Genomic DNA, 17,944 nt, shown 5'->3' with positions numbered 1-17,944 from the left:
CTACTGCTGCCATGCTTGAGTCCATCAATGCTGCTACTTAGCCAATCCATCTAGTTGGGGGTCTTCCTCTTTTTCTCTGACCCTCCACCTTACCAAACATGATATCCGTCTCCAGCAACTGTTCCCTCCTGACAATATGTCTGAAGTATGGGACGAAGTTTGACCATCCTGGCCTCCAAGGAGCACTCTGGCTACACTACTTCCAAAACGGATCTATTGATTCTTTTGGCAGCCCATGACACTTTCAATATTCTCCTCCAACACCATAACTCAAAAGCATCAATTCTTCTACGGTTTTCCTTATTCACTGTACAGCTTTCGCAAGCATACAAGGTTACTGAAAATACGATGGCTTGGGTCAGTCGCACCTTAGTCCTCATGCTGACATCTTTGCTCTTCAACACTTTAAAAAGCTCTTGTGCAGCAGATTTGCCTAATGCAATATGTCGTCTGATCTGACTGCTGCTTCCATGAGTGTTGATAGTTGATCCGACCCATAGTGACCCTGTATTGTTGTTAAGTGCTGTGGAGTCAGTTCTGGCCCATAGAGACCCTGTCTAGGGTTTCCAAGTTGTAGCTGTTAAGTAAGAACCACAGACTTCGCAGTCCAGCGCATTATCTCACAGCACCACACTGACCCTATATTGTTCTTGTTAAGTGCCGTCAAGACGCTTATGACCCATAGCGACCCTGTACAGATTTTCTGATGAGCAAGTGGTGAGCACGAACCGCCTACCTTGCAGTTCAAACTGCATATTAGGGGTAGGTTAATTTCAGTCAGTTCTGACTCGTAGTGACCCTGTAGAGGGTTTCCAAGGAGTGATTGGTGAGCTTGAAACAGCCGGCCTTGCAGTTTAAACCGACCTTGCAGTCTAATGCATTAACTCACGGTGCCACACCAGGACTCTTGCCTAAATATAGCAGGCTAATTTTTAAGTTGATAATTCTTGCATAGCCCAAGAATGATGTTTTACAACATCAGTCTAGGACAAAACTATCATTCCATTTTACAGACTGAGAAAACTAGCAAGAGTTCAAGCGACTTCCTCAATCTAGCACTTGATGATAAAACTAAACTAGAAAACAGACTTTCCCCACAGACTTTTTCTGAAAACTAGGACATGAATTTGAGTTAGCAAGACTGTTTTAAAAGATTTATATAGGAAAACTTTACATACCAGGTAAGAGGAGACATTTAGAAAGATGAACCTTTACTATAGAGTGCTAAGAACTAGTAATGAAAGGTTTTCATCTCCTTCAGCATAAATGTCTTTAGGTAAAAATGGGTCTGGTCCAACTGACTGTGATACAAAACTAAGTGAAAATGAAGGTTGCGTCTGACTCCATGTTTTGGTGGGAATGGGGAAGCCATAATCGCCACAATTACATTTCTAACTTCACTTTAAAATGTATCCAGCCATTCTTTGGGGGAAATTTCACTCAAGTACTGGGTATTTTTTTAATATCTGTAAAGAACGTGATTCTCACTAAACCAAGCTAAGAGACCAACAGAATATTCTACATCTAACCTGGAAATCCATGTGGAAATTTTTATTTATTTTTGGTAGATGAGTCTGTTGTTGTTTTGTTGTTAAGTGCCATCGAGTTGGTTCTGACTCATAGCAACTCTGAATAGTTTCCAAGAAGTGGCTGGTGGGTTTGAACCACCGACCTTGCATTAGCAGTCCACTGCTTATTCTACATATTGTTAGGGCCAATGAGTCAGTTTGCAACTCACAGCAACCCTGTATAATAGCATTTCCAAGGAACAATCAGTAAGTTTGAACCACTGATCTTGCAGTTTAAAGCGAGCTTGATGTCCAGTGCTTATCCTACAGTACTACACCAGAACTCCTACAGTCTAGTCACATATAAATCTAAATCTTAAAGGTATTTGCATTGTAGTGTTATCCTTTTTGAATGATAAAATTACACCATTCTACAGTTTATATTTCTTAAAACTTTATTGTTCCACTATACTAGTATAAGTTACCTTCAATGTGATGGACTAAAGTGAGTATCTTCCAAAACATTTTATTTGTACAGATGGTGTTCTGCTATAAGTATCTCACTGGATGCATAGTAATCAAGAAATAATACGGAAAGCATGATTTTTAAAACAACAATTAAAATGATGGATATTTATGGTTTATCTGTATATAGTATTTATGTAGTCCTGGTGTGCCTTTAGGAAATAAAATCAAAGTTTTATTATATCTACTCATTTGGCTATGTTAGGTTTTTGATACCTGTACATATTTATCAAATAAAATGACATGGAGATGAGCATGTTGTCTTTTCCAGCAGATTATGCATTCACAGAAGAGACTTATGTATCCTCACCTGAGGCTGCTGTGGCATTTGTAGGGGTTGAAGCAGCTGCTTGAATCCGAGCATGAGGAGGAATAAGGATGGTAGCCAGGGGTGGATTACTTGACAGTTCTAGATAAAGGTTAAGACAGAAATGTTAAATTCCACTCTTAACTTTGCATGTGAAATTACTTTATTAGTAACAATAAGCACAATATATTACATTTAAACACAGGTTTATCAGAAAAAAAGGCATGAGAAACCTACATCTCAAACTAAATCAATGAGCTAACTGTTATTAGGTGCCATGGAATTAGTTCCGACTCCTAATGACGCTATGCACAACAGAATGAACCACTACTGGTCCTGTAGTATACTTGAGCCCATTGTTGCTGCCACTAATCAATGAGCTAGTAATTTATATATATATAAAAAAAAGCCTGCAGCAATGCTGTGGTACAAAGCAAAGACTCCTAAAATTAGGATATACCAAGAACTAAAGATAGCTTGATGAAAAGTAGTTGCCACAAGTTTGAGGGTAAGTATATTAATACCATAGGCACCATCTTTCACTGACTTATATGTATCGGATTTCTCCATACCCATCTGATGGTATTTGACTGTGAAAGTGATGGAGTCATAGCAAAGAGAACATGACTACAGTCTGTGTGTGCTTGCATGTGTGTCTATTCACAACTTCATACATAGACTAACCTACCCAACACTTTGTAAGTCAACAGCAGATGACAACTATTAGGGAAATATTAGGGAAAACAGGATTTAAAAATGCCTGTTTAAAGTCTTACTGTTTTTACTAAAAATAAGAATGTTTTTACTCAATTGCATTTCATTTTTAACTCAGTAAGGTTAAATACTGCTTTTTAGAAGTTTGAAATAGACTTTTTGCATACAAGTGGGAAGGTCACCTCGGTCAACAACATAACACACTGCTTTTCTTTAAAGAATCAAGTTCTGTAGATGATCCTTAAGAAGTGATTTTATGATGATATTGTGTCTACTGATGGAGAAAGACAGCAAGTAGTAGTGGTGAGCTTGTATACAGAAAGCATCCCAGTGTTAGCTTTAGATAATTATCCTGGTTTGCCTGGGATAACCTGTGGTTTATGCTTATTATTCCATAAAAGTTACGTTGTTGTTGTTAAGTGCTGTTGAGTCGATTCCAACCCATAGCGACCTTGTGGTTCAAACTGACTTTGCAGTCCAGTGCATTAACCCACAGTGCCACCCCAGGGCTCTCTAGGAAGACATCCACTGAGCCACAACATACATATTCTGACAATTACCATACAGCCGAGGCTGTAAATCTTGAGCAGAAAGCCTCATCTTTCTCCCACTGAGCAGCTGGTAGTTTCGAACTGCTGACCTTGCAGTTCACAGCCCGATTCGTAACCACCAGAGCTCTTTATTTACCATCCTAGCTAAGGAGAAAATCTCCGAAATTGAAACAAACCAAACCCATGCTGTAGAGTCCATTCCAACTCATAGCAACTCAACAGGATAGAGCAGAACTGCCCTACAGGGTTTGCTGTAATCATTAATGAAGTAGACTGCCACATCTTTCTCCCAGAGAATAGCTTGTGGGCTTCTGTAAAATGTAACAACACTGAGCAGGAACCAGTGTGCTAGGCTCCAAGACAAAGAACTGTTCTTGCCTGATTAACAAAAATAGACAATGTAAGCACTATAGGACTCCTGGTGTGGCACTGTAGGATCAGCAATGGACTGCACACCACAAGGTCAGCAGTTCAAACCTACCAAGTGCTCCTCAGAAACCCTATACAGACAGGGTCACTATGAGCTGGAATAGACTCAACAGCACTCAAGAACAAGTCATTGCACTAATAAGTTGGAAAGAAAGCTAGTCGACCTACTTAGGACAGGACATTTAAAAGAACAGATCTCTGTGACCACATACTCAAACCAACATCTAAAAGAAAATCTGAAAAAGGAAATGACCAGAGATTTTAAGATAAGACATTTAGGCAAAGCTAATTAAGACAATCTTTAAAATAAACAGAATTATCCATGGTCTGTGGTCACTTTAAGGACTGTAGTGGGTGTTACAATGAGTTAAGTGTTAGAATGCTAACCAAAAGATCGGTGGTTCAAACCCACCAACAGCTCCACTGGAGCAAGATGAGACAGCCAGCTTCTGTAGATTTACAGCCTCAGAAACCCTAAGGTTTCCCACACTCCTCTATTCCTCTTACCATATCAACCATTCTTCCTTCCAACTTCCATACCCTATTTTCAATCTTCTTTTTCTTAACCACAGTAAAGGTACATTCCTTCCATCTTTTCCAGTCCCTCAGAGTCTGTTTACTTCATCATTTTTGCCTGAATGAATGAAGACGCCTCTTTGTTGGCTAGCTATCGTTCTAGTCTATCTACTCCACTACAAGTCTCTCTCTTTATGAAGACAGACTATGGGCACTTCTACGGGATTAGCACAAGGCCAAAACGGCTGCAACTGCTATCCAACAATTACTCCCCACTGCCAACCTCCCTGTCTATCTACAGGTAACAAGTAGTTAAGAAATGGAGGCAAAAAGGATGACAATTTTGAGAATAAAACCAGCAACAGAACTCTTTGAACAGAGAGCTTATGTATATGTAAGGGCAGAGAAGGAATGATTATTGAAGATATTTAAAATGAAAAGCTAATATTTATTTACTAACTCTGTGCTAGGCTTGAGAGGAGGAAGATAATGAAGGGAACAAGGATGTTCATAATACTGAAGTAAGACAGGAAGGGTAAGAGACTATCTAACCTCAGAGGCATGGTTCAAAACAAATGGCAACAGGTTCCAGAGGTTTTAAAAATATTAATGGATGAAAAGGATTTCTTCAATTAACTGGAGATGCCATGAAACCATTCATCAAAAAACCTACATAGTAGGTTATTAGGGAAAAACATGTTTTGCTCAATCATCATGTGCTCTGTAATCAAATATGTTAATATTATATAATACAAACAAATGCAAACTGAGTTTAAAAATAGATATCAACTAATGAAAATAAATACCAATGAACAAAATGCTAACTAAACTCGGTTAACTAACTTTTGCTATATTGTTGTTTATACTACAAACTATCTAGGAAAAATTCTCATGAAAAGACAAACTGAATAAATATAACCATATTGAACTACCTGCTAAAACAACTTTTTGAAGTAAATAACACAACAAAGTCCAAATCTAGTTGGAAGTTTGTCTTAATCAAAACTTTCTGCCTCCAAGTATAAGATTCATGACTTATTGGTTGTTGTTGTTGTTATGGTACTCTTAAGTCACTTGTGACTCAAGCACAACAAAACACTGCCTGGACCTGAGTCATCCTCACAACTGTTGTGATGCTTGAGCCCACTGCTCCTGTCACTGTGCCAATTCATTGCGTTGAGCGTCTTCTTCTTTATCACTGACTCTTCACCTTACCAAGCATGACGTCCTTCTCCAGGTACTGGTCCCTCCTGATAATATATCAAAAGTATGAGAGACTAAGTCTAACCATCCTGGCTTCTAGGAAGCATCCTGGCTGTACTTCTTCCAACACAGATTAGTTTGTTCTTCTGGAAGTCCATGGTACTTTTAATATTCTTCTCCAACACCATAACTCGAATGCATCAATTCTTCTGCACTCTTCCTTATTCACTGTCCAACATTCACATACACATTGGTAAGGAAGAATATATAAGAAACTTTGATCTCAGACATTGCTGAATTCTAATGTTGTTTATTTGAATGTGTAAGACCTAATAATCAAATCTCATTATAACTTCTTTTCTCCTTTGCTAACAATTTCAAACCTCCCAGGAGATAATCAAAAAGTTCTTAACATCTGTATCCCAGTGGGTCAATGCAGTGGACTTCAAGGTCGGTTTGAACCACAAGGTTGGCAGCAATTCAAGCTTACCAGCCATTCCTTGGAAACCCTACACAGGGTCACTATGAGTCAGAACCGATTTGATGGCACTTAACAACAGCAATTAAGATTGGGGTCCAGGTGTGGCGCTGTAGGAAAGCACTACACTGCTAACCGCAAGGTTGGCAGTTTAAACCCACCAACCGCTCCTTGGAAACCCTATACAGGGTTGCTGTGAGTCATAATGGACTCAATGCCCCTTAACAACAACAATTACAAATAGCAGTCAAATGTCAAGGCTTTACTTCTACTACTTGGTTATAGTGATGATTGTTAATGTGAAGACTACATGCTATCTGTAGAAAAACAGTGTTTTGCCTTAGAACTACCTAAAGGGAAACAGCACACCTTATGTCAGCCACCAAAACAACATCTGAATGCCTCAATATACTACATTTATAGCAGATAAAATTTTAGAAAGCTATGCAAACAAAATGAACTTTTAAAGTTCTGATGACTAAAAAGAATAAACTTCAGTAACCTAAAAATTTTATATTTACAATTCCATTCTTGATAAAGGGTAATAAATGAAACATTATTGTGAGTTTGATTATTCTAATAACACTGGCAGTTTCCTGAACATCTATCCTTTAACTTTATTACCTCATTAAAACAAAACAAAACAAAACCCGTAAACTCAGGTATAGACACCGCACTGGCCAAGACATAGAACTAGTTTGAGAGGGAACCATACATTATGTCTGACTTATTCTTTCCACTATACAATGCTTTATTATGGGTTTCAAAAAGTTCATGGAAAATTGCAATAAAAAGATAATGGAAAAAAATTTCCCCCTTATTCATCGAGGTTTCCTGATATATTAACCACCATCAGAGTTCTGGATTTTCTGTCCAAACTGAGCACAGAACTTCAGGTTAAGATACTAGTTTATATTTGTTCCTGTACCCCACAGGCCTGTCAGTGTGCTGCACTGTGGTGGCTTGTTCATTACTGTCATGCTGGAAGCTATGCCACTGGTGTTTCAAATACCAGCAGGGTCACTCTTGGTGGACAGGTTTTAATGGAGCTTACAAACTAAGAACAGACTAGGAAGAAGAATAGTTAGACCACTTCTGAGGGAACTTCTAAGGAAATAGCCATTGAAAACTTACTTTACAGTGAAATACTGGTTGAGAAAATGCCAAAAGATGAGCCCCTCAGGTTGGATGGCACTAAAAAATCCAACTTAGGAAAAGTTTCAAAGTAGAGTTGACTTTAATGATGTGAATGGAGTCAACTTTCGGGAACCTTCATTTGCATCATGAGGGGGCACCACTCAAAATGAAGTTAGTAATTATTAATAATTGGAATGTGGACTGCATGAAGTACAAACCTAGGAAAATTGGAAATTGTCAAAAATGAAATGGAACACATAAAGATAGATATCCTAGGCATTAGTGAACTGAAAGGAACAGGTATTTGGCCATTCTAAATTAGACAATTATATGGTTAACTATGCTGGGAATGACAAACTGAAGAAAAATGGTGCCACATTTATCATCAAAAATAACATTTTTCAAAATCTATCTTGAAGTATAATTCTGTCTGTGATAGGATAACATCTATATGTCTACAAGGAAAACCGGTGAATAACTGCCAATTCAAATTCACACACGAACCACCAAAGTAAATGATGAAGAAACTGAAGAATCCTACCAACCTCTTCAGTCTGAAATTGATCGAGCCATGTAATATAGATGGATTGATAATTATTGGTGATTAGAATGCAAAAGATGGAATCAGTGAGAACTAAAGATTGATAGATAGAAAATAAGGCCTTGGTAACAGAAATGATGCTGGAGATTGCATGACAAGAACTTTGCAAGGCTAATGACTTCATTGCAAATACCTTTTTTCAATAATACATGCAGCAAACAACATTATCAAATGGAACAAACAGGAATCAATTAAACTACATCTGTGGGAAAAGATCATGGAAAAGCAAAATGTCATCAGTCAAAACAAGACCAGGAGACAACTGTGTAACAGACCATCCATCAATTGCTCATATCCAAATTCAGGCTGAAGTTTAAAAAAAATCCATGAGAGCCAAAATATAATAAGAGTATAACACACCTGAATTTAGAGATCATTTCAAGACCAGATTTGACATACTGAACACTAATGATCGAAGACAAGAAAAAGTTGTGGATGATATCAAGAACATCATACATGAAGAAAGCAACAGGTTGTTAATAAGACAGGAAAGAAAAATGTCTTAAGAGTGATATCAGAAGGGACTCTCAAACTTGCCCTTGAATGTCAAGTTGTTGTTGTTAAGTAGTGTCAAGTTGGTTCAGACTCATAGCAACCCTGTATATGGTTTCTGAGGAGTGACTGGTGAGTTTGAAGAGTGAGTGGTAAGTATGAACCACTGACCTTGTGGTTCAAACCAATATTGAGGCCCACTGTTTTATCCTACAGTGTCCACAACAGTATTCCTAACCATAGAGTGGTGGTGGTGGTGGTGGTGGTGAAGAGAGCCTTAAATGTAGAGTAGCTAAACCAAATAAAGGAAATGATGAAGCAAAAGAGCAGAACAGAAAACTTCAAAGAGCAGCTCAAGATGACAATGTAAATAAAGTATTATAATGAAATGTGCAAAGTCCTGGGGTTAGAAAACTAAAAGATAAGAACATGATAAGCATTTCTCAAGCCGAAAGTAATGAAGAAAAGAACTCAAACCTCAGGATGCAATATTGTACGGGCAAAATACTGACTGACACAGGAAGCATCAAAAGATGATGGAAGGAACACATATTTGTTGTTGTTAGGTGCTGTCAAGTCGATTCCAACCCATAGCAATCCTAAGTACAACAGAATGAAATACACATGGTTCTGCACCTTCCTCACAATTGTTGTTATGCTTGAGTCCACTGCTGCTGCCACTGTGTCAATCTATCTCCTTGAGGTCTCTTTTTTGCTGACCATCCACTTAACTGAGCATGATTTTCTTCTCCAGAGACTGGTCCATCCTGATAACATGTCCAAATTATAAGAGATGAAGTCTCGCCATCCTGGTTTCTACAGAGCATTCTGACTGTACTTCTTCCAACATTTCTCTTTGCTCTTCTGCAGCCCAAGGTACTTTCAATATTCTTTTCCAATACCATAATTCAAATGTACCAATTATTCTAAAGTCTTATTCATTGTTCAACTTTCACATGCATCTGACACTATTGAAAATACCATGGCTTTCGTCAGGTGTACCTTAGTCTTCAAACTAAAACCCTTGCTCTTGAACACTTCAAAGAAGTCTTCTGCAGCAGATCTGCTTAATACAATACGTGTTTGATTTCATGACTGCTGCTTCCAAGAGTATTATTGATTGTGGATCCACGTAAAATGAAGCTTTGACTGCTTCAATCTTTTCTCCATTTTTCATGATATTATTTACTGGTCAAGTGGTGAGGATTTTTGCTTTCTTTACATTAAGGTTTAACATATACTGAAGGCTGGGTCTTTGATCATCATCAGTATTTTAAGTTCTCTTCACTTTGGCTGGTGATATTGAGCTTTTCCACAATCTCTTTCACAGATGTAGTCAATTTGATTTCTGAGTATTCCATCTGATGAGGTCCATGTGTATAGTCATTTTTTTATGTTGTTTAAAAAAGGTATCTGCATAACTAAATCACTGGTCTTAAAAAATTCTATCACGTGATCTTCAGCATCATTTTTATCACTCAAGGCCATATTTTTAACTATTGACCCTTCTTTGTTTCCAACCTTTGCATTCCAATCACCAATAACTATCAATACATCTTGATTCCATCTCTTATCAATTTCAGAGTGAAAGAATTGGTAGAATTCTTCAATGTCATCACCACTGGCTTTAGTGGTTGGTGTGTAAATTTGAATAATAGTAACTGGTCTTCCTAGTAGGTATATGGATATTAACCTATCACAGACAGCAATCTTGAAATATTCTTTTTGATGATGAATGCAAAACCATTCCTAATACCTAGGATATAAATCTTTATGCATTCCAGTTCCATTTTAACAACTTTCCATTTTCCTAGATTCATACTTCTTACATTCTATGTTCCATTTATTAATGGATGTTTACGGCTGTTTCTCCTCATTTTGAGTTGCTTCTCCTCATTTTGAGTTGCGTCCCATCAGCAAATAAAGGTCCGGAAAGCTTGACTTCATTCCTGTTATCACGGTCAACTCTACCTTGAGGCAGCAGCTCTTCCCAGTCACATTTTGAGTGTCTTCCTACCTGAAGGGCTCATCTTCCTGCATTGTAACACAATATTCTGGTGCTTTTCTTCATGTTTTCATCTTCTGGAAATATATCTGACAATGTTCTGTGGCTAGTCATAAGGTTTTCGGAGACTAAACATTTAGAAATAGTTAACCTTTCTTTCTTCCTAGCCTGTCTTAGTCTGGAAGCTAATCTGAAACCTGGCTACCATGGTTGACCCTGCTGGTATTTAAAATATCAGTGGCATAGCTTCCAGTTTCCCTGCAACACGCAAGCCACTCTAATATGACAAACTGACAGAGACAAATGGTGCAACACACAGTGGCTGTACCAAAAAGAAATGGTTGAAGTTCAACCATTTATGATCAAGAACCAGTGGTATTGAAGGATGAAGTTCCAGCTGTAATGACAGCACTGACAAAAAACAAGGCTCCAGGAATTGATGACATACACAATTGACGGCACACCAACTGAAATAGTGCTGGAAGCATTCATTAATCTATGTCGAGAAATCTGTGCCTATTCCAAAGAAAATTGGCTCCAACAGAATTTGGAAATTATCTTAACAATTTCATTTTGCAAAGGCATTTGACTTTGTGGGCCATAACAAACTATGGATAACACTGCAAAGAATGGAATTCCAGAACACTTAATTGCGCTCATTCAAAACCTGTCCATGGACCAACAGGCAGTTTCTGGAACAGAACTAGGGGATAGGTGTGTTGTCAGGGTTGTATCCTTTCAGCATATTTGTTCAATCTGTATGCTGAGCAAATAATCTGAGAAGCTGGACTATATGAAGAACAGGCATCAGTCTTGGAGAGCACTTATTAACAATCTGCAAAATGACACAACCTGACTTGCTGAAAGCAAAGAGGACTTGAGGCACCTGATGACAATATCAAAGAATGCAGACTTTAGTACTAATTATAATTCAATGTAAAGAAACCAAAAACCCTCACAAATGGACCAATAAACACCATCATGATAAACAGAAGAGATGGATATTGTTAAGGATTTCATTTTACTTAGATCCATAATCCATGCTCCTGAAAGGAATCATAGGACAGATTGCATTGGGCAAAAGACCTCTTTACAGTATTAAAGAACAAAGATGTCACTTTCAGGGCTAAGATGCTCATCACCCAAGCCATGGTATTTTGAACTGCCTCATATGCATGTGAAAGCTGGACAATGAGTAAGGAAGACCAAAGAATTGACATATATTTGAATTGTGTTGATGAAGACTATTTATTAAAAGTACCAGGGACCACCAGAAGAACAATAAATCTGTGTTGGAGGAAGTACAGTCAGTATGCTCTTTGAAGTGATGATGGCCAGATTTAGTCTTACCTACTTTGGATACGTTGCCAGGAGGGACCAGCTACTGGAAAAGGACATCATACTTAGTAGAAGGCAGCGAGCAAAAGAAAACCTCCTAACAAGATGGACTGACACAGTGGAACAACAATGGACTCAAACATAACAATTGTCAGGATGGTACAGGGACCTAGGTAGTGTTTCGGTCTATCATACATAAGGATGCTATGTGTCAGGATCAATTCAAAGGCACCTAACAATAACATACATTTTTGCCAAAACAGTTGTTGTTAAGATCAAGTCGGTTGCAACCCATAGCAACCCTGGATAGGGTTTCTGAGGAGCATCTGGTGAGCTTGAACTGCCAACCTTTGCAGTCTAGCACATTAACCCACAGCACCACGCCAGGACTGTCAAAACAGTAGTGTGGATCAAATCTCAGAGAAAATAACAATTTTCATATATAATTGATTCTTTAGAGCTAGAATCCTTGAAATATTCAACATTATGTGTTACTATTTTAGTTGCCTGAAATAAAGCTTTCTCGTACCTTTAGGTCCACTCTGGCTCTCTTTCTAGGACATTTCCATTTGCTTAGTATTCAATACTTGTTAAGAGTAGATAGATACTCATCACCCAGAGATTCTACTCTTCTAGATAATTTACAAGGAGCCCTGATGGTGATGTAGGATAAGTACTGGATGGCTAACTGTGATGTCAGTAGTTCAAACTCACCAGCCATTCTGTGGAAGAGAGATGAGGCTGTCTGTTCCCATTATGATTTACAATCTTGGAAATGCTATACAGGGTTGCTATGAATTAGAATTGGCTCATTGGCAATGGGTTTGTTGGGCTTTTTCTCATGGTGCAGTGGGTTAAGCATTGGGCTACCAACTAAAGGGTTAGAGGTTCAAACCCACCAGCCACTCTGCAGGAGGATGAAGAAATCTGCTTCTGTAAAGAATTATAGTCTCAGAAACCTTAAGGAATAGTTCTGCTTTGTCCTCATGGTCACAAAGATTGGAATCACTTGATGGCAGTGGGTTTGGTTTTTCAGCTTTAGACAATTACATTCAAAATAAGTCTGATATATTAATTCCTTTGGTAAGTAAAAACCTCTTACTTACCTACAAGAATAAAAATAAGGCCTAAATTTTCTTTTAAGTTCATTTTCTTATAAAGACCTCTTATAGGCACTTTCAGAGTCATGGTATGGAGTTGTAGGATAAGCACTGGACTGCCATCTGCAAGGTCATCAATTCAAACCCACCAGCTGCTCCTTGGAAACCCTACACAGGGTTGCTATGAGTCAGGACTAACTCTATGGCATTTAACAACCATCACGACATAGCCATTTTCACTCAAAAGGATACAAGAGCAATAATAGCCTATAAATTTATCACTGCTATGCTCTGGTGACTGCCAACCACAAGGTTGATGGTTCAAATCCAGCCACTTCACAGAAACCCTATACAGGATCACTATGAGTCGAAACCAACTTTAACAGCACTTTAATAACAACACTATATTATAGTAAGCTTAAAACTCAAAATTATTAACTCAGGGTTAATACTAATTTAAGAATAAAATCAGAAGTTTTTTTTTTAACCTCAGTTAGTTGAAACAGTGTCCACTTTAGATGTGATCAATAATAACTCAGATTAGAAGAAAATAACCAGGATAGGCATATAAGCAGATGGGCTAACCCTATTTGTGTGAATTACTGTCTTACAATGCGAAAACAGGTTGAAAATCATTGCTACAACAAGATCATGGAAGCTAATTACCATAAGCACTCAGTCACAATAAATTTTATAAATAAGTAGCCTATTGCTTTCAAGCATAAACTTGGTGACTGGGGCTTCTAGCAGTATTTGCGTTTGTTGTCTATCTCCAGCTTGTTCTCCATCCTATTTTCAGCACTTCCTGTGCTGTTGTTGTGAAGTGCCATCAAATCAGTTCTGACCCATAGCGACCCTGTATAGGGTTTCCAAGGAGCAGCTGGTGAGCTTGAACCACCAACCTTGCAGTTCAAATGGCTTTGCAGTCTGGTGCATTAACCCACAGCGCCATACCAGGACTCCTCCTGTTCTGTAACACACCCTTAAAAACAAAACAAAACAAAACAAAACAATCTTTCTTTGATCCTTTACCCATTTCTCTTGGCTTTCTTTTATCTATGTTATTATTTTTACATGCTCTATGGCACTACATTTTAGTCTTATCACCTGCTTTATCTTCGAATAATCCTGCTCCACCACCCCAAGACATCCACAGTTTGCCTGAGTTTGCAAGTGGTCTCTGGGTGCTCCAAATATACTATGTTAACTCTCAATTAAGCAGTTTCCTGGAGTTCTTAAATACTGCTGCTTCTGGTCTCTCCAGTATGTCGTCATGCTTCACAAAGTTACCATTTTCTCACAATTCAGCTGAGTGGTAGAGGAATAGACAACTCACAGTAAAACATACTCACCTACATGGTAAATGCTTGGTAATCCCATTCTCACCCCACCCCACACTATCCCCATTCCCTTCTTTACATCCTAAATAGACTATGCTTGCTAAATTAACTAAATTTGGTAAACAGCATATAAATTAAGAGAATGTTTGGGGTATATATGGTGGAGTTAGGAAGAGATGCATCTTCAGACATATAAAACAAGGAATTCTCAATTTATTCCAGTCTTGAAATAGTCCAGGAGTTCGTGACTAAAGAAAGACAAGCCCTGGTGGCACTGTAGGATAAGCACTGGACTGCTAACTTCAGGGTTGACAGTTCAAACCCACTAGTGGCTCTGCAGGAGAAAGATGAGGCTTTTTGCTCCTGTAAAGATTTATAGTCTTGTATATAAACCCTATACAGGGTCACCATGTGTTAGGATAGACTCAAAGGTAGTGTGTTTGCTTTTTGATCTTTTTGGTCATCCTTGCTGATTTCACCAGCTTCCTAGGATCTGTTCAACCTTTGTGATCCAATGACAGGAGGAAAGGGGTGTTTCCAATATCTGGATACAGGCAGTACAGCCAGTCAGGGTCTCCCACAACACTGAGGTCTCCATCTAGCACTCTCCTGATATGAGTACAGAAGGTAAGAAAGATGTCAAAGTTTCTTGTTTCTCTCTCTTTCTCCTGGCTGATTATGGAAACACTTGTTTTGATTATATGAGGATAATACTAAGTACCATTTACGGTTCATTATCCCATGACACAGTTGCAAACATCAAACTACAGCTAGCTTTATTTTAACGTAAGACTATTATTTCATTTGGCCATCTTGACCTCCAAGGAGCACTCTGGCTGCATTTCTTCCAACACAGATCTGTTTGTTCTTTTGGCAGCCCATGGCACTTTCAATATTCTCCTCCAACACCATAACTCAAAGACATCAATTCTTCTACAGTCTTCCTTATTTTCACTGTCCAGTTTTCGCATGCATGTAAGATTAATGAAAATATCATGGCTTGGGTAAGGTGTACCTTAGTCCTCAAGCTGACCTCTTTGCTCTTCCACACTTTAAGAACGTCTTGTACAGGAGATTTACCTAATGTCATTTGATTTCTTGACTGCGAGGCCATGATGGCCAAACTTTGTCTCCATACTTCGGACATATTGTCAGGAGGGACCAGTTACCGGAGAAGAATATCATGTTTGGTAAGGTGGAGGGTCAGAGAAAAAGAGGAAGACCCCCAACGAGATGGATTGGCTAAGTGGCAGCATTTATGGACTCAAGCGTGGCAACAGTAGTGAGGTTGGCCCAGGATCAGGCAGTGTTTCTTTCTGCTGTGCATAAGGTCGCTATGAGTTGGTACCGACTCAATGGCACCTAACAACAATAACGTATTTCATTTAAATGCTTAATCTTCATACTTGTGCTTATAGAGTAGATTTACTAACTACTGGAGTCCTGGTGAGGCGTTGTGGGTTAATGCGCTGAACTGCAAGGTTGGTTTGAACTGCAAGGCTGGTGGTTCAAGGTCACCAGCTGTTCCTCCAAAACCCTGTATAGGGTTGCTATGGGTCAGAACCGACTCAACAGCACATTAACAACAACTAACTACTAATTAAAACAATAATAGTAACAACTGCAGCAAACATTAGAAATGACCAATAAATACTGGTTGCATGAATTCATGGATACTGCTAGCTCAAGGCTAGCAGTTCAAATCTACTAGCTGCTCTGTGGGAGAAAGATGAGGCTTTCTATTCCCATAAAGATTTAGAGCCTTGGAAATCCTATGCAGGGTTGCTATGAATTGGAATCAGCTCCACAGTACACCACCACCAGCACTGCTTATTTGTACTACTGTGGTACTGATCCTCAGGATCAGCACTGGACTGCGAACCACAAGGTTGGCAGTTTTAAACCTACCAGCTGCTCCTTGGAAAGTATACACAGAGTAGCTATGAGTTGGAAGCAATTTGATGGTTCACAGTTAACAACAACTGCTTATTTGAAGTCCTGATGTGGTGCTGCAGAGTAAGCACTGCACTGCTAACTGTAAGTTTAGTCACCAGCCATTCCTTGGAAACCCTGTACCTATACACAGTCCGACTCAATGGCTTAGCAACAACAACAACAAATTGCTTGGAGTGGCATGAATTAGTCATTCAAACATTCACTGAATAACTACTACATATAGGTTAGGCATTATCTTTATTTTATTTTGAGGTGGTAGTGCAGATACCATTGAAAAATTTGTTGTGAGAATGGAGGAGAGTATTATACTGTCTACTCTACAACAAACTTCATCAATACTCTCCTCCCCCTTTCAACCTCATTCCTGATTATTTCTCCTTTAACCTCCTGTATACTTACTTGGTTTTATTCTGATAAATTGTATCTGCACACGTTACATCTTTGCCTTAGTAATTAACAAGATAACCATTTGAAAATACTGCTCCAAAATTAAATAGAACACCATCAATTGACCCCTCTTCCCTAGATAGCTATGTCCTTATATGGAAATACTGCTCACAAATAATACTAATATAGGAAGGGAGAAGTTAGACTATGTGCCTAGTCCAATCTAAAAATGGCTGCTAAAATGGGGGATTTAAATAATTTAAAAAAAGGGGGGGGGGGACTGTAATCTTAGTAGTGATGACACTTAAAATAATTTAAGCTTTATGAAAAATGACTTTAAAAGCCCAGACTCATGTCTTTTTAACCTTTTAACTGATATCCACAGAATCACAAATCCTCTGTATATCCTGGTGGCACAGTGAGTTGTTAGGCTGCTAACTAAAAGGTCAGTGGTTAGAACCCACCAAACATTTGGAAGGTTCACCTACCACCCTGCTGTGTGCAGTATGCTTTCACAAAGACTTACATCCTCAGAAACCTATGGAACAGTTTCACTCTGTCCTATAAGGCTGCTAATGAGTCAGAATCAATCAACAACAGTGAGTTCACTCTATCCCTGCGCCAATTCACTAGTAATATTCTTAGCTTCTTAAAACTGGGTAGGCAGGATCTCAAACTTTCCAAATGTTTTTCTGATAATCCCTAAATAGCAGAATTAAGTCTCAGGATACCTAAACATTCTTCTTTAATTATGCAGCTTATGAGTACATCAATATTGTTAGTAGTTATATTGGCTGTACATATATGTTTATAGTCATCTGAACCATTTATCATGGACTGAATTCTGTGTCCCCAAATATGTGTCAACTTGGCGAGGTCATAATTTCCAGTATTGTGTGATTACTCTCCATTTTATGATGTGTTGTAAAACTTAAATTCTGGCTATTGCTAATGAAAAGAATCCTGATAGTGTGCTGTGAGTTAGGTGTTGGACTGTAAGATTGGCGGTTTAAAGCCCTACCATCTGCTCCACAGGAGAAAGATGAGACTGTCTGCTCTGATAACGATTTACAGCATCGGAAATAATATATGATGCTGCTATGAGTAGGAATCAACTCTATGGCAATAGGTTTGCATTGAGCTTTTGTGGTTAATGAGACAGGATTAAAAAATGTTAAGCAGAGCATATCCTTTGGACCCAGGGCTCATAGCCTAAGAACTTACTAGGCATAGGGGAAGGCCAGTGTCAAGATACACAGGGATGCTGGGTTGATAACAGATGCTGAAAAGAGATAAAGACCTTCCGGAGAGATCCTTTTCCTAGCACCCTAAATTTGTACTTCTTGCCTCCAAAACT

The 17,944-nt window shown here is 38.6% G+C and overlaps 1 protein-coding gene across 2 annotated transcripts in view; it reads right to left on the bottom strand.

Annotated features, from left to right (window-relative positions):
• The window catches only part of GSK3B (glycogen synthase kinase 3 beta), a 241,727-nt gene that overhangs the window by 4,646 nt on the left and 219,137 nt on the right, over positions 1 to 17,944 (bottom strand). For both annotated transcript variants that reach the window (XM_006864148.1, XM_006864147.1), the window contains one exon: positions 2,344 to 2,442. In XM_006864148.1, coding sequence (XP_006864210.1) covers positions 2,344 to 2,442 — 99 coding nt within the window. The remainder of the gene's footprint in view (positions 1 to 2,343; positions 2,443 to 17,944) is intronic.

Source organism: Chrysochloris asiatica, unplaced genomic scaffold, assembly GCF_000296735.1.
Source record: "Chrysochloris asiatica unplaced genomic scaffold, ChrAsi1.0 scaffold00061, whole genome shotgun sequence".
Lineage (NCBI taxonomy): Eukaryota > Metazoa > Chordata > Mammalia > Afrosoricida > Chrysochloridae > Chrysochloris > Chrysochloris asiatica.
The sequence above is the reverse complement of the archived record's forward strand: the minus strand, read 5'-3'. Positions and strand labels throughout refer to the sequence as shown.